Consider the following 22,162-nt stretch of genomic DNA (forward strand, 5'->3'; position numbering starts at 1 on the left):
CGCAAACACCGGCAACTTCCGGGAGCTTGTCCTAGAAGCTCACTGCGCTTGTGCCGCCCCGCCTCGTGACGTAAACCACTCCGCCCCGCCCTTTCTGGAACGCGGAGCTGCTGAGCGGGCCGGCGGCCATTTTGTGAAGCGGCGAAGGAGGTGACGGCTGCTGTGGGCTCCGGGAAGCCGTTCAGGCTGGGGCTGTCGGCCTCAGGGCAGAGGCACTCGCGCGGGGGGTAACTCGGGTCTGGGTACGGGTGCCGCGCAGCTCTCCCCGGTAAGACTCCCGCAGCCCCGGAACGGGCGGGGCTGTGCGGGGCTCGAGCCGCCCCTTGGTGGCCCGGGGCGGGGCCTTCGGAGGCCTCGGAGCCCGCCGCAGTGAGCGCCCCACACAAAAGGGTCGGGGCATGACTGCGGGTAGGCCCGGGGCGCCACTTGCGCCTCTCAGGCCGGAGAGGATGCGAGGAGGATACAAGAGGATGAGCCTGCCTACCGAAGAGGGGACGAGACCATAGCAAGGACGCCCCCTTGGTCGGAGAGGGAGGAGGCCAGAGCTGGGTGGCCCAGCGGCCTGTGAACTAACGGGAACTGCAGTGAAAACACAGTACATCCCTATAGATCGAGAGTCTCTCTGCCCTCAAGTGCCGCAGAGATTATAACTGTTCCCCGAAGTGAGGACACTCCCTCCACCCGAGTGGAAAGGAGGCCCCTATAGCCTACCAGAAAAAGGGGACTACAGTCAGGACACACCTGTGGGGAGGAAGCTGTAGTCGGTATACGCCCGTGAGTCTAGGGCGGAAGTTTCGAAACTGGCCGTTTTCGTGGCCTGAAGGTGGAGGGGGTTGCAGCGAAAAGCTTCTAAGGCCCAGCTTTGGGGCGGGGCTTACCCTCGGGGGTGTCGGCAGTTTGAGAAGCCGGCCCCTGTAGCGTGGGTGTGAGTCCGCCTCTCGAGCCTCTGAGAATTGTAAGATGTCAGGCCCTTGGTCCCCGAGTAGGGAAGGGGCTGCTATGAGCACCACCTTTAGATTTCCCTTAGAAGAGAACCTCCAGCAGGAGGAGATCCAATGTGATGTGGAGGGTGGGTGATTTTGATGGAGAGTGGATTGATTTTCTCTGTTGAAGACTAGAGGTGCTAGGTTGCAGCCACGTGAAATGGGTGGGAGGGGCATTGAGAATCTACAGGTTAGTGACGGGGTTGCACACTTGTGCGTGAGGTTTAGCTACTAGATTGTAAGTGTTTGGACGTTATGTGTGCTTCTTATGTATACTTCATAGTGAAAAATCTGAGGAGCTCCGGTGAGAGTTAACTCTGGGTTATTCAGTACTAAATGTACTGAGTTGTATCCTGAGAATTGCAGGCTCGGTTAAGATCTCTGGACCCTAAAATCCTCCTTGGCTCCGGATTCCCGGAGATGACCTAAGGTAAATTGGGCAGTTGGCAGAAATCATTAAAGATTAGGGTAATGCCAGTCAGTATAACCTGTTGAAAAAAATGATTGCATTTGAAAGTTTTGTTGAAGCAGAGACTTGTGACTGGAGTATTTCTCTTAGAGCTTCCTGCTTGAATGTTTTTAAATGGTGTGCTTTTTGTAAAATGCAGTACTAGCAACATGAATTGCTTTGGACTTTGTTATCTAGTTTACGTTGTTAATGTATTTCAGCATCGGCCGTTTAAAATCTAGAAGTCTGGACACATAGGCGGTTCTTGTTTTGCTTTGGTTTTTAATTATAGAAATGTGATACAAGACTTTGTTTTCGAAATTTAGTAGTTTTATAGTGTGGAGGATTTCTGGATTTAGTGGACGGAAATTGTGTTCAGGCATTTTCCAAGAATATTAAGAAGTTGAGAAGAACTGTTACAAGTGGTGAAAATAATTTTGCGGTAAATCTTTGAAATGAAATGTTTGGTGTGTTAATATAAAAATTCAGGATGCGTTTAGTATTATGACTAGAAAACAATTTTTTAAATGAGACAGGGAATGCGTTTTTATATCACCTTTATGCTTGATTAAATACTGATTATTTTGCATATTGATTGACTGTAATGCATAATTTCAATTTTTCTTATGTTCATATCTGTTAGGTGAAAAATGTGAAGCTTTGTTTTAGAAACCATTGTGGTAGTTACTTTGAACATATTGTGTGCTAATACCCGAAAACTTCAGGTTTCCTTCACTTTCTTTGACGTGCCGAATGACTTGATTTTTGCATAATAAGTTTGGGGGTTGTTGGTACAATTTTTAGACGTGAAACTTAATTTTGTGGGCTAGTGTGTTCCAGATGCTAGAATCCAGTGACAATGTTTATGCTGTCATGCTGTTTTTATTCCGTTTTGTAGATAGTCACTCCATCATTTCAGTTTAGATGAATATTTTCTTCTGTAGATGTTATAGGAAGAACTTCTAAGTCATTAATGGTTTCACAAAAGATGGTTTTAGCTATCCCTCCCTAAAATGCTGTTGTTCATTTCTGTAATCTCCTGCCTGGTCTACAAGTGCTTGATAAATGTTTGTGGAATAAATGAATGTTGTTAAGTGTTTTAGGTCAACGAAGCAGAAAAATATGTTCGTTTAATTTGTAATTTTGTCAAATTTTACTACCACTACATATATACCTTTCGGTTTGCATGGAGTTAAGTTCGTTAAGTTTAAAGCCAGCTTTTAAGTCTTAAAACCAATAGTGAGGATGAGTGCGGTTTGCTAGAATAGAAGAAATACTGTTTCTCTGAAGTTTAAATCAAGTAAAATAATGAACATTTTTGTTAGCATTTGGGGGGATTAAAAAATAATATTTTAGTTTTTTTGGCAAGAGGAATAAGTATCTTACTTAGAAATGTCTTGATTTGTTGCCTTGAGTACTGACTGGAGGTTAATTAGAAAGTTGAGTAATAATGCTATCAAAGGTTTATATATCCTTCAGTGTCAGAAGAATGCTTCAGTTTTATTAAGAATGATCCCAGAATCTGAAATGTGATCCACATGGGGATGGGGACAAAATCAAGTTGATGAAGCTGATTTTTTTCTTGTAATGCCTACCTACCATAATGTCATTATGCTGCTTGTAGCTTGTGCCCATTATGATTGGTTCTCTGTTGCCCATTGCTGAGGTGAACATTTGAACGGTGCTGATTTTTTGTTTCCTTTGAATCTGAAGAACTTAGGTCTGCTGTACCCTGGTTTTTGTTGATTAAAGACTGATTATTGAACAAAGTTAAAATTCACTTTTGGACATTTATTATCAGATGAGGAGTGGAAATGATCAAGTTCTGGTTTGTGCCTTGGCTTCTTGATAAAGGATTATTGTCAGACATTTTATCTTGAAATTCCAAGTGATTGGAATGGCTAGTAAATAAGAAATCTGTCTTGTCATAATAATATGCTATATTTTTATAGCAGGTATTTGTAATTGTGCATGTAACTGCTATTTGTAAAGTGGAAGCAAACCCACTATGTGGATTAATTTCCAAGATAGAGTGGAAAAATACACTAAAGCAAGCTTCTTGTTTTTAGATCTTCTGAAATATATCAGTAGATTTAATGGCAAATCAAGTCCATTTTGTGCTTCCCTTATGCTCTATGAATAGGTAAAACATGTATTTTAGATATTTTGTTGCTTAGAATTGTTTCAGTCTTATCCTTCTAAAATTCACCACAGTTTAAGGTGATTGGAGTGCATTTTTCATTTTGGTATCCTGCATTCAGTTGCTAGATGACATTTAGAACCCAGGAATGAGTAGGTTCCTGGAAAACAGAAATGCCTCTATTAAATTATTGTGCTTTTTAGAAAATGAGGTGTTGAAAACAAAAAGTACTTTTGTTCTCAATTTCTATTTGATGGAAGAGGTGTAACACCAAAAGTTGTGAAGTTCTGGCTTCTAGTCCGAGCTTCCTGTGTTCTTTTCTTTGGTATGGGGTGAGATGGAGCTTTCCTTTTGTTGAAATAGAAAAGATTTGCAAAGTTATGTCTAGATGGATTTTTGTACCTTAAATTGAACATGTTATACCTGAACTAGGGATTTGCTAAAATCAGCTGGGCCTTTCAACTTTTCTCCTTGTACAGTATTTCTGGCAACCCTGTAGACATTTTTCAGAGAAGACCAAGCATGTTCCCTTTGGGCTTAACTGACTGACCCTGAACTTGTTCCTCTCTAAGTGGACATACAGTACCTTCTTCAGTCTAGAAGGAACCTGTTTTCCCTTATGTTCGGGACACATGTCCTAGCCCCACACCAAACCTTTTGAATTAGGATCTCCAGTAGGGATCATCTGTTTATCACTAATACTTAACTAGAAAATTACCCTGGTTCTGAGGCTTGTAGAGTCAAACCTATAGGTTTAGAAATAAATACTCATTCATGTAGTAATTCATGCTCTTCCTTGTTGGGCATAAACTTTATGTAAAGCAAACTTTTTTTCTGTTTCACATTTCCCTTTGTGACCCGTTAGATCAGCTACGAGATGTGGCTTTTAAATGAAGAGTTTTAAATTTTTATACTTAATTAGAATCAATTGTACGACGTATAAGAGATTAACAGAATGCTCTGGGCTTTTGAAAGTATTGTTTATGACATATTTGCATAACTTTGTGGCAAAACGGTCTCACTGTTCTTTAGTAATTTGAGTGGTTGTCTAGAGGATGTTTAGCGTGTTCTTCAGATAAGCTTGGAGTAACAAAAACTTTTGAGTATGTCTTTCTGGTGATGAATATTAAGCTCACTGGTGGTATCTTGAAAGATAGTTAAAAATCAGCATCGTCATTCTACGTAGGCGTCTATTGGTAACTTCAATACTTAACAGTGACAGTTTTCTTCTACTCTTTTGAAGATAGTTGTCTGATCATTTGGTCATATAAAGTGCTTGTGAATTGTTCATTGTAACTTCACCAGTCTGGGAGAAATTCCAGTGAAAGATGAGTGGCCTGTTTTTGCTTTGGGAGCTACTTTTAATATGCTAGACTTTAGGAATTTTTTTTTTAACAAGTCTCTTGGAACCATTTTAGTGTTAAAAGAAAAAGCTCTTTTCTTAATATTTTGAATTTCAGTGGCTTTAACTAGAAATTAGTCCTTATACCCAGAACTTCCACTTCATTTATGTTTTTTGATGTTTGATGCTATTTTGGTGCAAAGGAAAATATATTGGAAGAGTAATTGCAGTAATTTCCATGGATACCCTTGAATTGATGACTTAATCTGTCCAGGAACTGTTACTGTGTGAACTTGTGCTTTTTCATCAAAAATTTAGTGGGAACCTGAGGAAATAGGTGGCAGTTGGATTTGTGTTAATGGAATTTTCTGGACTGGTTTAATCATCAGTGATTAAAGCAGTTACCCAAGCTTTATGACTGCTTTAGTTTTTGATTGATTCATTCTTGGGCTAATGTATGACACATTCTTGATGTATATAAATATATGTTTTCAGAGATATATTTGAAAGCAATACCAAGTAATAAACATGTGAGATTTTTTATACATTCTAATGAAGTACTCTGGTGGTTTCAGACTCGCCTTCATAATATACAGTTCAGCGTGGCCTGTGAGTGTTTTGTGTTTCCTGCATTGATTTTTGCCTCCATTTATTCTCTATTGCAGTCTAAAAGTTGGTTTTAATTGGTTGCCCACAGGATTGACTTGGCCTCTACTTCTTGTTAAGAAAATACATCTCTTGTTTTATCAGGTAAGAGATTTTGAATAGAGGGTTTGTTTCTATACAAGATAAGATGAGATTATTAAGTAACATGAAAATATGTGTAATGACTAAATTGGTTTTTTATTTGTTTTTAACAAGCTTATTTGAGGGATGGGGCTGGGGTGGACTGGGTGTCTTGAACAGTTGTTGCTTCCTTTAGGGGTCAGTTTTCTGTGGATGCATTTCTTCTGCTGAATTCCTGATTATTAGGCAGTATGTAGCTGTTTTTTCCCTCAGTAGCATTCTAGTCTAACTACAAATACAGGTGCTTGTTATTGGTATGGTTTTTTAATATTTTTTAGAAGTATAGGTATAGATAATGGGTCATTTGTCTTAGGGTACAGATTTTGATATTAGGTGTAACTTTAGTGGTTGGAATCTAACCCTCTTGTTAATAACTAAGATAGGCTCAAGCAGGATAGGTTGAAATGACTCATCTGTCAAAAGGTACTTAGTAGCAGAATAGCAGATCTTAGTTTATTTTACATTTTTCAGAACCCTAAAAACTCTTCTTCTTAGATGGCTTTATAATACATCTTGTGCTGCTCTACTTTGGTTTACTCCTCAGCCCTTTTTAGATGGTAATCTGGGCAGATTTTCAATATTACGTTTTCATGTGTACCTTGTACAGACTTTGGCTAAATTCCTTCTGTTAGCAGCACATGGTTTGAAGACTTACTGTATATGCGCTTAAGCCCTGTGTTTAATTCTGGGAACTATATCAAATCCCCATTTTATTGTCCTGATGCAAACTAACATCTCTCAAGTTTTAGGGAATCTAGATTACCCATGATATTTCCCCCAATTAGTGATCAAGTGTGTTTTGAAGTTGAATGGCATGCTATATGCTACTTGTATATAGGCAGTATTCTAGAGCTAGTAAGGAATGAGAATTTGATTTAATTAATCAGAACCTTCTTGATGAACTTTTTATAGACTGCTAAATGGTAAATAAGGGCAAAAGAGTCTATTAGTGTGATGTTTTTAGTATTAATTTTTCTTATTGACTCTTGCAGACCAGAAATGAGAATCTTCCCTCTGCCTTTTCCCGAATTTTTATAGTCCCAAACTTCCCTAGTGTTTTTCATATGGTCTTGTTTTCTATTTGCCAGTCCATCTTTCTGGATTAAATCTGAAGATGGCTTTTAGTTTTTTGTGTATGTGTGTGTGAGGAAACTGTCAAAGCCAAATGCATCTTTTGTATACAGCAATCGTAATATTGAGATACATTTGCAGATTTTGTTGCTTCAAATTAGCATTCATATAGTGTTTGACTTTGAAAAACTGCTTTCATGGAGTTACAGAATTCTTAGAGCTTGTAGCAGGGAACTTTGTCTGATGTTCTTGTTTGAGAATTGATGAAACCAAAGCTCAAATAATTTATAATTTCCCAAAGGTCACAGATAGTTTAATAGGTTTATATTTAAAAGTTGATTTTTTAAATGACTTGGAAAACATCATATGCTGTTGGCCACATAAATTAAAAATTCTTTTTTCTAGTCACAAGAATTTGTTTTGGATTACTTTACAAAGGGCTACCCTTGCATTTATTCTTAGAAGCCATATGAACTGAAGTACTAAAGTCAAATTCCACAGGAGTTATGTTGGGTCACAACCAACTGAATAAAGTGTATATACTAGTTCAAAAACAAAAAATACCTCTTTTTCATTATCCGTCCTCCCCTGTGGGTTAAACACGGCGGTTTGTTTGTTTGTTTGAATGGAGAGTTAGAGAATGAGACAATGAATATGAGTTAATTAAAACAGCCATGGTGAATGGCACTATAACCACTTTTTGGAGTTATGACTACAGGTAACTAATATTTTGGCTATTTTATTCAGTATTTCTTTTGGATACGTAGTATGTATTAACCTTATGTAAAAATTATATGTTGTTTTCTTTAATAAATAAAGCTATAAAGCAGATACAAGAGTTTTAGGATGAAATATGGAATCAGTCTCATTTGAGACTTGGATCTGCTTTAGTATTAAGTATTATTTGAAATTCATTAGTTTTCCAGTTTTGTTTCTGTTGGATTTTGAGATTGAGCCATATAAAATGATATATGATAATCCCATAAGTTGTCACGTTTGTAAGGAAGATGCTGAGCCAGTTTTAAATATTAACTGTGATATATCCTTTGTATGTTTTTCCCTGTAGATTGTTAAACTTTGTTTCCTGATTTGACTTACACATTTCTTTTAAATCTTATTGAATAATTAGTGGTCTGAATGATGGTATAATTGGTGATTTGATCGTCCTATGGTTGTTTTACTGAAACTTTTGAGTCTTGGGGCTGAACTTCTAATTGTTTCCAGAATTAATCCCTTTTGGAAGTTGAAATTGGGTTTTACATTGTAAATGGCATATAATTTTCAGCTTTCAGAATTTCCATATTTAAAAAATGACATTGCTTGTGATAGTTTGAGGGAATATTTGAGGGCCTAATATGGTAGCTGATCATTCTTGTAGCTAAAACTTGGTGTGATAAACAGGAGTCTGACCTGGCCGTTGCCTTTTCTCATCTGCAGGTGTGTGTGGTTTCAGCGCAGCATGGCTGTGGTCATCCGTTTGCAAGGTCTCCCAATTGTGGCGGGGACCATGGACATTCGCCACTTCTTCTCTGGATTGACCATCCCTGATGGGGGCGTGCATATTGTAGGGGGTGAACTGGGTGAGGCTTTCATCGTTTTTGCCACTGATGAAGATGCAAGGCTTGGTATGATGCGCACAGGTGGTACAATTAAAGGGTCAAAAGTAACACTATTGTTGAGTAGTAAAACGGAAATGCAGAATATGATTGAACTGAGTCGTAGGCGTTTTGAAACTGCCAACTTAGATATACCACCAGCAAATGCTAGTAGATCAGGACCGCCACCTAGCTCAGGAATGAGTGGCAGGGTAAACTTGCCTACAACAGTACCCAACTTTAATAATCCCTCACCCAGTGTAGTTACTGCTGCCACTTCTGTTCATGAAAGCAACAAAAACATACAGACATTTTCCACAGCCAGCATAGGAACGGCTCCTCCAAATATGGGGGCTTCCTTTGGGAGCCCAACATTTAGCTCAACCATTCCGAGCACAGCTTCTCCAATGAACACAGTCCCACCGCCACCAATTCCTCCAATCCCAGCGATGCCATCTTTGCCACCATTGCCATCCATTCCCCCAATACCAGTTCCTCCTCCGGTACCTACGTTGCCTCCCGTGCCTCCTGTGCCCCCAATCCCCCCAGTCCCTTCTGTGCCACCCATGACCCCGCTGCCACCCATATCAGGCATGCCACCCTTGAACCCGCCACCTGTGGCACCTCTACCTGCTGGAATGAATGGCTCTGGAGCACCTGTGAATCTGAACAATAACCTGAACCCTGTGTTTTTGGGTCCATTGAATCCTGTTAACCCTATCCAGATGAACTCTCAAAGCAGTGTGAAACCACTTCCCATCAACCCTGATGATCTGTATGTCAGTGTGCATGGAATGCCCTTTTCTGCAATGGAAAATGATGTCAGAGATTTTTTCCATGGGCTCCGTGTTGATGCAGTGCATTTGTTGAAAGATCATGTAGGTCGAAATAATGGGAATGGATTGGTTAAGTTTCTCTCCCCTCAAGATACATTTGAAGCTTTGAAACGAAACAGAATGCTGATGATTCAACGCTATGTGGAAGTTAGTCCTGCCACAGAGAGACAGTGGGTAGCTGCTGGAGGCCATATCACTTTTAAGCAAAGTATAGGGCCTCCTGGACAAACCCATGCCCCTCCTCAGACACTTCCCAGGTCAAAATCGCCCAGTGGGCAGAAAAGGTCAAGGTCAAGATCACCACATGAGGCTGGTTTTTGTGTTTACTTGAAAGGACTACCATTTGAAGCGGAAAACAAACATGTCATTGATTTTTTTAAAAAGTTGGATATTGTGGAAGATAGTATTTATATCGCTTATGGACCCAATGGGAAAGCAACTGGTGAAGGCTTCGTAGAATTCAGGAACGAGGCTGACTATAAGGCTGCTCTGTGTCGTCATAAACAATACATGGGCAATCGCTTTATTCAAGTTCATCCAATTACTAAAAAAGGTATGCTAGAAAAGATAGACATGATTCGAAAAAGACTGCAGAACTTCAGCTATGACCAGAGGGAAATGATGTTAAATCCGGAGGGAGATGTCACCTCTGCCAAAGTCTGTGCCCACATAACAAATATTCCCTTCAGCATTACCAAGATGGATGTTCTTCAGTTCCTAGAAGGAATTCCAGTGGATGAAAATGCAGTACATGTTCTTGTTGATAACAATGGGCAAGGTCTAGGACAGGCATTGGTTCAGTTTAAAAATGAAGATGACGCACGTAAGTCTGAACGCTTACACCGTAAAAAACTTAATGGGAGAGAAGCTTTTGTTCATGTAGTTACTCTAGAAGATATGAGAGAGATTGAGAAAAATCCCCCTGCCCAAGGAAAAAAAGGGTTAAAGATGCCTGTGCCAGGTAATCCTGCAGTTCCAGGAATTCCCAGTGTGGGAATGCCCAATGCGGGAATGCCTAGTGCGGGGATGCCTGGTGCGGGGATGCCTGGTGCCGGGATGCCCGGTGCTGGAATGCCTAGTGCAGGAGGTGAAGAGCATGCCTTCCTCGCTGTAGGGTCTAAGGAGACCAACAATGGGCCTCCATTTAACTTTCCTGGTAATTTTGGTGGATCAAATGCCTTTGGGCCACCACTCCCTCCTCCAGGATTAGGAGGGGCCTTTGGTGATGCTAGGCCTGGAATGCCTTCAGTTGGAAATAGTGGTTTGCCTGGTCTAGGACTGGATGTTCCAGGTTTTGGAGGTGGACCAAATAATTTAAGTGGGCCAGGATTTGGAGGGGGCCCTCAGAATTTTGGAAATGGCCCTGGTAGCTTAGGTGGCCCCCCTGGCTTTGGAAGCGGCCCTCCTGGCCTTGGAAATGCCCCTGGGCATCTAAGTGGGCCTCCAGCCTTTGGGCCTGGCCCTGGTCCTGGTCCTGGCGCAATCCACATTGGTGGTCCTCCTGGCTTTGGATCTAGTTCTGGAAAACCAGGACCAACAGTAATTAAAGTACAGAATATGCCCTTCACTGTGTCTATTGATGAGATTTTAGATTTCTTTTATGGCTATCAAGTGATCCCAGGCTCAGTGTGTTTAAAATACAATGAAAAAGGTATGCCCACAGGCGAAGCTATGGTGGCTTTCGAATCTCGGGATGAAGCCACAGCTGCTGTCATTGACTTAAATGACAGACCTATTGGCTCTAGAAAAGTAAAACTTGTATTAGGGTAGCTAGCTGTTCACATCAATTCTTCATAGGGTAGATATAGTCTTCATAGTGCCGTGATTAATGCATCCAGATTGTTTTCCTAGTGTTTCCAGGTTAGAACCTGTGGATTGTTTCAATTGCATATAGATTGGTTTCCATACATAGAGCATTGGTTGACTGTTTACAGAAGACTCACTACCAGGATAAACATTGCTGTATGTTACAGTAAAGCTGTCTGGAGAGAACACAAAAATGATTTTGGCATACCGTTAGAGAAACCATTTGTAAAATGCAAATGACCACATAAAGCTTATCAAGGAGTCTAGATCGGTTTTGTTTTATACCATTTGGGATGAAGAAAATAGAAATGTCAATAGAGCTCATTAAGGGTGCTCTTGCCAGCTGCTGAAAAATAGAAGCTGGCTACTCTTGGAATTTGGTTTAAAGCTGGACAGATTTGCTTTGTTATAGGGTCAAAGCTTTGTCTAAAGTCCTCATTTTCTTTTAAAATTGAATAAAATCTCTGTATACAGATTCACTGTATGTACCTTTATTGCTTCTTGAGGGTTCTTGCTGTATAGACAGTCTTGCTTCTGAAGTTGCTGCTTTGTTTGCCTAATTGACTCATTTGTAAATGAGCAGAACTGTTTTGTTGTTGTTTTTTAATATAAAACTCCATACTTGGTTTGTGCTATAACCTTGAACTTTATTTCTGATGTCACACTTTAAACTGTGGAATAAGACATTTGCCACAAAAATAAAATACGGAGTCCTCTACCTACCAGAGCCTTTTTGGTTTGACCGCCAAGTTTTAGTTTAGTCAGTTTAAAAATTGTTCATGTTGTTTGGGTGGCATCAAAAACCAGAAACCACCTTTAATAGTCATTGTTTAAGATACTTGATTTGAAGTCCTGCCCAAGATGAGTTCTGGCAATATTCTGGCAACTTCTGTCCCAAATTTATGTGAAAATTTGACCTGTAACTAAACAGAAGGTCCATTCATAAAGCATTATTATATCTAGGTTTTAAAAATTGAAGTTGAAGTTCTTAGCTTTGTTAGCAATAGTGTTACAGAATCAAAGATCTGTAAGCTGGTCCATAGATTGATACGCATTTAATCCTGTTACTTGGAGGCTTTTTGGTCTAGTTGTTTGATCAGGAGCCTGTTTACAAAAATTCTTTATACAGAGTACAAGTGCCAGAGGTGAGAGAATTGAGACTCCTTGCCCTTTCATACTCTTTTCTTTGACATTCAGGACACTAAGGCAGAAGGACCACATGGGTTCTGGTTGGTGAGTGTCCTTGTCATGAAAACTTGCCTTACAACGTCCTGCTCACTGCCACAAAAGGCTCTACTTTTGGTTACTTTCCTTCTTAGTTAAAATGCTCTAAAGATGTGTCACATATTATAAACATGGAATGGGAGATCGGTGAGATATCATGAAAAACAAATTTTGTCTTTTACATGGGCCTCTGTCTTGGTTTGAAACATCCCCAACATTTCCTACAAATCAATGTACTTAAAAAGGGGTCAGCCTTTTTAAAGTATTTCCTACTTTAAAATTTAAATAGTGCCTTTTTGGTGTTGCAATTCAGTGGAACACTGAAATACAGCGTCGTGTAATTTAGAGTTAAGAGTGGCAACAGTTTCATTTGTGTGATAAGATTTGGAAAGTGTTGTCATCACTACAATCTTAGAGGATTGACAGAACGGGACTTTTTGTTTAGGGACAGGATTTATTTAGACTTTAAAAGAAGAAATGGCTGTGTTGTGGGTCCTTTAGTAATTCATGAATATAAATTTGCTTTGACAGATCACTAGCTATTGCCTCCTCAGCTACAAAAGCAATATGATGTTTGTATATGCTGTTCAATTTAAGTTTTCTGTTCAGTAATCATTTCTCATTCCAAAGACAGAGTGCAGAAAACTTCAGCGCTGCTTGGGAGTCTTATTTCAACTGCAGATTATTTTCCCCATTGGAAAGCTGACTATTTTCATTTTAGAAAAATGGGTTGTTTGAAGATGAAGTCTTTTATCTTTTTCCACAATTTATTTTGATTATATGTTCGTACATTCTTATTAAATATTTCATATACTTTATTTCAACTACTTTGTTATTTACTACATTTTAGACAAATACTGAAAAGGAAAACTTGATTTCATTGTTCATCAAATTAAATAAATTAAGAAAATAGTGGTTTGTGTAGAAATTGGAGAGAATTGTGTTTCATATTTGGTTGGATCACAACAGTACTTCTCTTGTTGTGAAATGTAATTAAATGCTTTGCCCTCTGGAACTTGATTTTTGTGTATCTGAGACTTATTAACATAGTGCTAACTTTAAGCGTACTGTTCATCTTGTTCTGGGCATTGGAGTTTGAGTTTTTTTTTAATTCTTGAAAATATGTTCTGTGAAACTATACCTCTCTTCCTGCCAATTTTCTCATAAGAACTAGGTGTGGGGTGAAAATGAATTTACATTATTTTCTCATTTGCTTTGTATGGTATGAAGGATTTGTAAAGCTTTGCTCAAAGTTGTGTGCATTTGTAAACACATATTTTCAATCTTATGTGTAAATTTTATTGCCTGATTTTGGTCATTCTTACATTAATGGAAGAGAATCTTTTCCATTAGATTTAGAACCCTCCCGCCCCTTTTTTTTAGTTTAAAGGGTTAGAAAAATCAACAAAATGTATTTTATAAATAAGCAAATTTGTAAACTTTTTCTGAACTTGAGTGAAACATTTAGTTCACAAGCAAAATTTGGAGGTGTGTTCTGTGTTTACACTATAGTTTGGATGTATAATTATTAGTGGCTTTTTTTTAATGTGCACTAAGTGAAATGTCGTTTCTAGCTTTGTGCTGCAAGTTGTCAAAGCATTGACGGTGGAAATTTCATTAGGATTTTTATTCAGAATTTCAGAGAGTAACATTCAGTGTAATTAGGTCAGTCTTAACCCACTGGATGAGAATCTAGGGCTGTGTATGGAAGTAAGTAAACATACATTCTGGGTGGAAATACCTTGGATAAAAAGAAGGGTACATGAAAGCCTTAATCAAACTCAAAGTCCCTTTTTTTTTGGATTCTGTCATTGTGTACAGGTGTGGGTCAAGTGTTTAAAAAATAAATCCACTCATCAAGAACACTTTTAAAATGAGTAAAGAAAATGTAAAATTGCTGCCAGTCAAATCTTCTGGAAAGAATTTCTGGCAGTGATCACATTTAAAAACTATTTCCCACTCTTGGAAACTTTTAAATTGTTTTACTGGCAGTTCTACAGTAGTCCAAACTTTAGAAACCAAACACAATAAAATGACTCATTGCCAATATGGCCCAACATTGCCAGCAAATACTGCCTTGGCTTTATTCAGCAGAGGTTTTTGTTTATATAGATGAAGTCTTGAATACTGTTCAATAAACTTGTCACGAAATAAAACAGGCTGATGCTTTTAATGCTTTAACTGCAGTAGAGTATTCTACTGAGCTGTACTATCAGGTTTTTTTTTTTTTTTTTAACTCCTAAAAATTTGTGTCTTTGGAAAGGTGGATTTGGTGATCTTGGAGGTAACAATTGTTGCTTATCCTTGTCCTCTAATGCTGAAGTGTGGAAAGAAGATGATACCTGAAATGGCAGGGAGGAATCTTGATTCTAGATCAAATCTATGGTATCCACTTTTTCAGGTTTATTTTATTATGTGTTTTTGCTAGCAAGCTCCTTTGTTATGTGGACTCAGACCTTGAAACCAGATGCTCCTTTTCACAAAAGGAGTCTAAAAGGGGGCTGTGAACTGTCTTTTAAAAACTGATTACTTGAGGAAATGGGAAAAGAAATCTTCAGTATACATGGTCAGTTGCACATACCTCTAAAGCTTTGTTTTTCTTTTTTGTTTGCTCATTTGTTTTTGCATTAGTATGTGAAGTATTTGATGTGGGGAAGAGGGAAGAGGAATCAAAAATAACTGCTTCTTTCTGACAGTGATGCTCTGGTTTTGTCCCTTCCACTTCAACTTCTACTGAAAAATAGTAGCAAATAAATAGTTTCCATAAACTCCACATAATCTTTAAAAAAAAAATCTGGATTGGAGTTGCAGAGAAATCAGTGGGCTGTTCCTTTTAACCAACGCTCTTGAAAAATGTTTATGACTTATCTTTATCATGAAAGAGTTTTAGCCTGTATTTGAGTTTGAGTACCCAACTTGTTTTAGAGAGGTGTAGACTAGACATACTTAATTCCAGGTAGTTGCTAAGCTGTTCTTAAAATTATGACTGTTTGACTAAGCATTTGAAAAATTGAAGAGTGAAATGAGCAGCCTAAGGACATCCAGAATCGCCTTTACCATCTTAAGAAAGGGGTGGACTGGTTGCTAATATGTCTCCTTTTCTTGCTCAGGAGAGATCATTCAACTTCTATAATTCACTGTTGTCAGCTTTCTGTTGTTTTACAGCAAGAAGTAGTCTATCAGTTACGTGCATCGCCACTGTTCTCTTTACCTCCTCCCCAAAAGTAGAGCTTTTATGGGCCGTGGTAGAATTCAACTTATGGCTATCCATTTTTGATTAAACAATTGCTTGATTTCAGTTTTGTCTTTTTAGTATAAAATCTGATAGATCACATTGACTTATTGTAAAATATTCTGGAAAGAGTGTACCATGGTGGTGGCACAGTTCTCTGATGCTTTAGTGACTTTTCTGGGGAAACTTCTGTTCAACAACATAAGCGAGTTCATCTCTTATTGGTGCCTGCTCATGTAAATCTTAATTCTTTGCTGTGCTATTGCTGGATTTATTCTTGGTGCCTTGTGCCAGAGGATTTCACAAGTGTCCTAGATGGCTTTTCTGGATCAACAATAGCAACGAGCAACTAAGGTGGCACTGCTTTTCTACATATTGCTCTACTACTGAAGGGGCAAAAAGCCACCTGATGTAAACATTCCAGCCTCAAGGACAGAAGAGCAGCACTCTGAAACTGGGGGCAGGAAAGTAGTGCTCATTAACCATATTCCTTGAATTCTGTCAGGAGTGCCAGGGACACTAAAACTACACTCCTTCTCCCCCACCCCAGTGAAAATGTTGATCATTAGGTCATAGAGACTAAGCAAACAGTAATTGTAGAGAAGTGGCTAAATAGCACAGCAGAGCGTCGGAGTTGGCACTCTAATGTTTCCGACATCTGGACTCTGACTTCAGTAACTTAATGGTTTCATGTCAGTTTCCCTAGCCAACTGATGGCTTGCCATTTCATGTTGAGAGGAGGAGGTGACTATTTGGGGGAAATAGAGCCATGACCAGCAGGAGAACATAATTCAGTGTGGACAAAGATGTTGACAAGCATAACACATCCCAATGTTATAGTATAGTGAGCTATGCTGTAGGCTGCCCCTTGGTGTTCATTTCCTTTTTATCTGGATGCTGTGAGTTTTCCCTTTTTACCTGCTTTATATAGTAAGCCTGCTGGTAAACACAACTATGAGTTTTACTTAGACTGAAGCCCCCGACTGCTGTCTCTGTAGCCCTAAACTCCTAATTGGGATGGGGGAGGGGAGTGAGTTCACTCACATCTCTTGATTAGTGAAATAAGATTTGTCACTTATGCATTTGTGCTATATATCAAATGTAACAACCACATTGTACTACAAGTCATCTGTTAATCCTCACAGAGTGTGAAAGTCTTAAGGAGGGTAAAGAAGTCAGCCGCTTGAGGGGTCTTAAATCATGTTAACTGGTGCTATTGTGGATTTCTTTTTCTTTTGTTCCATGTGAAAGTGAGTTAATGCCACCTGCCACTACACTTCCCCACATATTGGGTCACAATGCAGAGAGTGTCATGTCCTTTATACATAACTCCTTTCTGTGGTGTGGTCCTGTGGGCCCATTAGGATCCCTCTGCTGTGTGTGAATCTGGCTTAAGTGGTAGAAAGACTGATGCAACTCTTAATGAAGTAGATACTGCTGATTACCTTTGCTTCTAGACCATTGAATTGACAGGTTGGAATTGGAAGTGTCTGTTGCCTCCAAGCTTTTAAGACAATTTCACATGAATATACAGCCTAGCCATAGCTGTAACCCATGTGAACTTAAATGTTTTGAGCAGTGTTGTGCACCTAGCACTTACACACTGGTGGAGAAGGAAGTAAAATAAGATGCCTGTTCTTCAAGACATTAAAGTCTTAAGTGACACAAGTAAGTGCTTGTTTGTACTTGTACATGTACAAGGTACACTCACGTCCCACGGGAACTGGATAGAGTTTCCTGGCCAGTTGTTAAAAGGTCAGACAGAAACAAATAAAATGGAAGCCTTGGGTATAAGCTGAAGGAAGGTGTGATCTCTAACCAAAGTTCTTGGGGACATAATATGTTAGTTTAGTAGAAACGAAATTATTGTGTCAGGGAGCACAGTGGTAGTATGTAAAATTGTGCTTATCCTGTCAGCTCTTAAAAGTTGTCCCATAACGTCATAGCTTGGGGTTCTGGCAGCCTGAGTGGCATGACTGAGCTGAGTGGTCAGCAGGGCAAGCAGGCAAGGGTTGGTTGGTTCTAGGGCTTTCCTGGCCTAGCAGAGGGATAGAAACTTTTATCTTTTTAATAACCTTTTGACTAGCTGCCAGATACCACTTTTTATAAACAAATACTTTAATAAGACACTCAAACACCCCAGAATGAAGTGAATTTCTCCATCAGTTTAACCACTTACATGCATTGTTGTCTACCTGAAATTCATTCTTTGTAGTTTGAGGTCAATTTGATAAAGTTTTAGCTTTTCTGTATGAAATGTCCACCTCTTGGTTCTTGTTCTAGACTAGCACTGTCTAGAATTTTCTCCAGTGGAAATGTTCTCATCTGCACTAATACGGTAATTAATCTTGAATAGTCACATGTGGTTAGTGGCTACTGTATTGAACAGAACAACTCTGAATTCACAAATCAGCGGAAAATTTCCTCTTAACATGTATGATGATCTTTGGAGAACTTGTTAAACAGCACTGTCAATTGAAATAAGAATTACTTGATGTTATTTAAAATTTTCTAGTAGCCACATTTAAAAGGTTAAAAGAAATAAGTGAAATTTAATAAAATATTTAACCCAGTGGATCTTAAATATTACAGCTTCAGTATATACTCAATATAAGATTATTGAGCTTATCTTACTTTTTTTTGTACTAAGTTTTCAAAATCCACTGTATATTTTACAGCACATTGTAATTTGAACTAAGTTTCAAGTGCTCAATAGTCTCATGTGGTTAGGGGCTGCACTTTTGGACAGCACATAGTTATTCCTTATCATTTCTCTTTTAATTCTGCCTCTTTCAGCTGTTTCTTTACTTTTGGGTGTTCAAATTTTATTGCAGTCCACCTAACCTTTCCCCCTTCTCCTATGTTTGCAGTTTTTTTGGAGAACTTGCCTCAGTTACCTTTTCTATATGCCACACTGGAGATTAACTGACAGTTTTATACTGTAAAATTACTAACCCTGCACCAGGTTAGTTGCTGTGGCTGTGAAGGAGCCACAGAACTAGAGTCTCTCCCCTCTGTTCTGCACCCCATCCATATTGGCACATGGGCAAGTCACTGTATGTCTGTAATGTAGTTTTCTTATTGCTGAATTCCTCCCTTTCTTCATTTCTCAAATTCCCTAACGTACAAATTTTGAAGAGTAACCTATCTTAAGATTGCCCATGTATCCCAAGTGAATTTATTCCATTGAGGGAGCTTGCCTTAACAGTAGTTAATTTTCTTTTCCAGGGTTCCAGGTTTCCTTTTAATTGTCTCATTAAAAAGATGTAGATTAAAAAAGATAGGTTCCAGCAGGGCAGGTTCCAGGTGGCAGAAGTGGTGTTCTTTGAAAATTTTGGTATTATTCGTATTTCCCTGAGGCAAATTCTACTTTATTTGCAGTATTCATGCTTGTTATTTAAAGTTTAACCCGTTGATAAAATCTTACAAATGTGGAGTCCCACAATTTCTCCATTCCTGCCCTGGCAGAAAAATAGGGAGAATGTGTGGTGGATGCAGAATTATTTTCCATTAGTGTGCAAGGTTAGTTGGTGTAGGTCATGGGAAGAGGCCACATGAACTTCACTGTTCTTTCTGTGGCCAAGTGGACTCCAGATTGAACTGGATTATAAGGTGTGAGCTGTTGGTAAAATGGGTGGAAATAATATCCTCAGGGAATCGAGTTGTGGTTCATCCAAGTTACTGTGTGTCCTAGAACTAGTCTGTCCTTCCTCTGTCTTCAGTGGGATTAAGTAACAAAATAGGATTGAGCTAGATAATATCATTATATCCAGTTTTAAACTTAAGTGATTCTGTGAACCCAGCCATTTCATTTCTTTCTGGAAATCTATTTGAGCCTTAAACGAAAGGCCAGTGGAACTCAAAATTGTGGTCTGGCTACTTGCCCTACCACTTTTTCTGTGTGTAATAGCAGTTCCACCCTTCAGCTTGAGAATTTCATTAGGAGAGAAAAGGGGGAAGGGTTGTCATTTCTCTTTTTTGGGGGCTGTCATTTTCCTGCCAGTTAGGTCCATGGAGCAGGTAGACTGGAGGTATTCCTCTTGGGTGTATCATGAGCCAGCAGGTAGATAATGATACCACAAAAAGATCCATTTAGGAGCACTGAAGAGAGGAGCAGTTAACAAACGTTGGACACTTACACTGGCTCAGGTACGGGGCACTTTCCATGGTTGGCCTCATTTAATCTTCACAATAACCCTAAAGTTGGTATTACTATCCTCACTTTACCAATGAGGAAATCCAGGCAAAGAGAAGCAAAATAACTTGCCCAAGTTCTCACTAATAGATAGGAGTGGACAGAGATTATTCAGACATTGTCTGCCTGCATGACTCCAGAGGCAGAGCTCCTCCCTCCAACTGTTTCCTTCCTCTCCCTGACTTTTGGGGGAGGCCACTGACAACACTCTTGTCATGGGTCCTGAGCCTGCTGGGAAAGGGGCTCTAGCCTTGTACCAATGCTTCAAATGCTTGTTTTGAAGTAGGAAGGTTGATGTGTTGTGTAAGCACATAGTCATAAGTAAGAGAGAAACTTCTATTCCCATATAGTTCTATCTTGCTTGGAGACCATGTGTTCCTTCTTGGTTTGCTTCCTTCCCCAGATCCGATTCTCTTCTCAAACTAGTTTCTCTTTGGAATGTTGGACACAGATTAGTCCATTTTTGGATAAGTCTTTTGGGAATGTTGGAGTTGGATCAGTAGCTTCCAAACTTTTTGACGTTTACAGAATATAGCAGGTGGGAAACCCTGTGACCATTTACTGTACTATATTTTCCCATTTTTCACTTTTTGTGTGAACATACATATTTAAGCTTTATATTACCAAATACTGTATGGCAGCCAGACTTCTTAGCGTTACATGGATCTAAATCAAATTATTGGTTAAAATTTTAGTTTATAAACACAACGTTAGGAGCTCTTAGTCTTATATATGAGTTAAGACTGTGTAATTTTCTAATGAGGATTTGCATATTTGGTTTGGTTCATGACCAAAGAGGATTGTCATTGAGGCTGCTGATATAAATTGGGGAATCCCTGAGTTATAGAGGGAAAAGCAGGGGTAGAAATATTGTGTACCTTCTTCATGTGCCTTGAGGCAGAGAAAGGAGGAAGAGTGGTGGTGATGGGCGTAATTTGTCTTTTCAGTCTTATGGGAGAAAAGTATTCTATGTGTGATGTTATGCCCATTGGGAGCCTATGGAGAATTTCCTGATTGGCTTTCAAGATTTGATCCCTGATCTGAGCTGCTCCAGCATGCCAAGGTAGGCTTTGGTTTGTTGAAGGAGTGATTCTGCCATCCAGATGGGTGCTCTACTACTCCTTGAAGCCTGGAAATGGGATTGAAACCTGGTGCCTTTCCTTGTTATGCTTTTGGGAATGGAGGAAGGCAGTGTAACTCCTGGGCATGGAGAACTGATGGGTCTCAGCTCAATTGGCATTGAACTGGATCCAAGAGGAAAGATCTGTTCTTGAATTTATGAAGAGCCGAGTTAGAATCTCCTAAAGCAGGGGAGGAGAAGCCAGAGAAAATGATGAGTGAATTAATGTTAATAAGGTTTTGTTGCATGGTAGGAAAATAATATAATAATTTTGAAAAACTTGTTTCTATTGGCAAATAGTGGGATTCCCTGTGTATGCTGGTAAACTGACTAGCTGGAAGAAGGGAATCCCTGATTTTTAGCATTTGTTCAATTTCTGTGGTTTAAAACTTACCAAGGCCACCTGCTTACAAAATTCCTTTACAATTCTGTCTTGCAAACCATACAAGCATGCTCCAGCATGCTGTTGCAAACCTCTCTGAGGTGTTTTGAATTCACATTGTGTGCTCAGGGCTGTGCTATGTGACAGAGGAGTTGCTGAAGAACCGTTTTTTCTAAAGCTTATTTTGTTAACAGACAAGGAGCTGGAAACATGGACAGGGTACAGTTGTGTGGATTGAGTATAGGAGTCTGAGAAGCTGTTGAGTGCTAGAAAGATCATGAAAAGAGCATATGAGACCTAGGCTTCAAGGATAATGATAATAGTATTGGTAATAATAGCATCAGGCTCTGTAGTAAGCACCTTGCTTATGTTTTGTGTGTGTGTGTGTGTGTGTGTGTGTGTGTGTTGACGGGGAGGTAATTAGGTTTATTTTATTTTTTAGAGGAGATACTGGGGATTGACCCAGGACCTCATGCATGCTAAGCACTTGCTCTACCACTTGAGCTGTATCTCCTCCCCCTTGCGTACATTATTTATGTAAATCTCTAGAAATAGATATTATCCCACACTTTTCACCTGAGGAACCTGAGGCTTAGTAATTGTTTTGCCCAAATTACATAGGTAAGACATCATTCTGGTGGGTGTCTAATAGTATCTCATTGTGGCTAGAAAGGCATAAGGCCAGTACTTGGAGCCTAGTCACTTTACTGCAGAATGAATACTCTTGCCCACCAAATCAGATTGCTATTGAATATAAGAAGGAAGGTTCTTTCAGTAGAGAGGGGTGTAACTACAGTCCAAAGTCTTAGACTAGGTGGGAGTCAGGATATTTATGTTCTAGTCCTCATTTTACTTAACCATATGTGTCTCCTTAGCCAAATCACATCTCCCCTCTCTGCCTTGGATTGAGGAACTTGGATAAGATAATCACTCAGTCCCTTTTTATTTCTGACATTTTGTGAATTTTAAGTTAAAAAAAAAATGAGAGTGAGTATAGCTTCC

At 39.2% G+C, this 22,162-nt stretch overlaps 2 protein-coding genes across 8 annotated transcripts in view; both read left to right on the top strand.

Moving 5' to 3' along the window:
- The first annotated feature begins 84 nt into the window (after positions 1 to 84).
- The window catches only part of CPNE1 (copine 1), a 33,827-nt gene continuing 11,749 nt past the window's right edge, over positions 85 to 22,162 (top strand). For 2 of the 7 annotated variants that reach the window (XM_010975185.3, XM_064475729.1), the window contains exon 1: positions 129 to 268. The gene's annotated coding sequence lies outside the window, so the exon portion shown is untranslated. Of the gene's footprint in view, positions 269 to 5,582; positions 5,664 to 8,211; positions 8,351 to 22,162 lie in introns of those variants that run through there. The other 5 variants (XM_031433913.2, XM_010975189.3, XM_010975187.3 and 2 more) reach the window with 5 other exon arrangements.
- RBM12 (RNA binding motif protein 12) lies at positions 8,230 to 13,251 on the top strand. Its single transcript, XM_064475727.1, has one exon. It carries the CDS (start codon positions 8,230 to 8,232, stop codon positions 10,969 to 10,971), a length of 2,742 nt encoding a protein of 913 aa, XP_064331797.1. The 3' UTR covers positions 10,972 to 13,251.

This window comes from Camelus dromedarius, chromosome 18 (genome assembly GCF_036321535.1).
Source record: "Camelus dromedarius isolate mCamDro1 chromosome 18, mCamDro1.pat, whole genome shotgun sequence".
NCBI lineage: Eukaryota > Metazoa > Chordata > Mammalia > Artiodactyla > Camelidae > Camelus > Camelus dromedarius.

Bases quoted from the DNA above. Each gene is read 5' to 3' on its own strand.
- RBM12 (XM_064475727.1), top strand. From the start codon at position 8,230: ATGGCTGTGGTCATCCGTTTGCAAGGTCTCCCAATTGTGGCGGGGACC.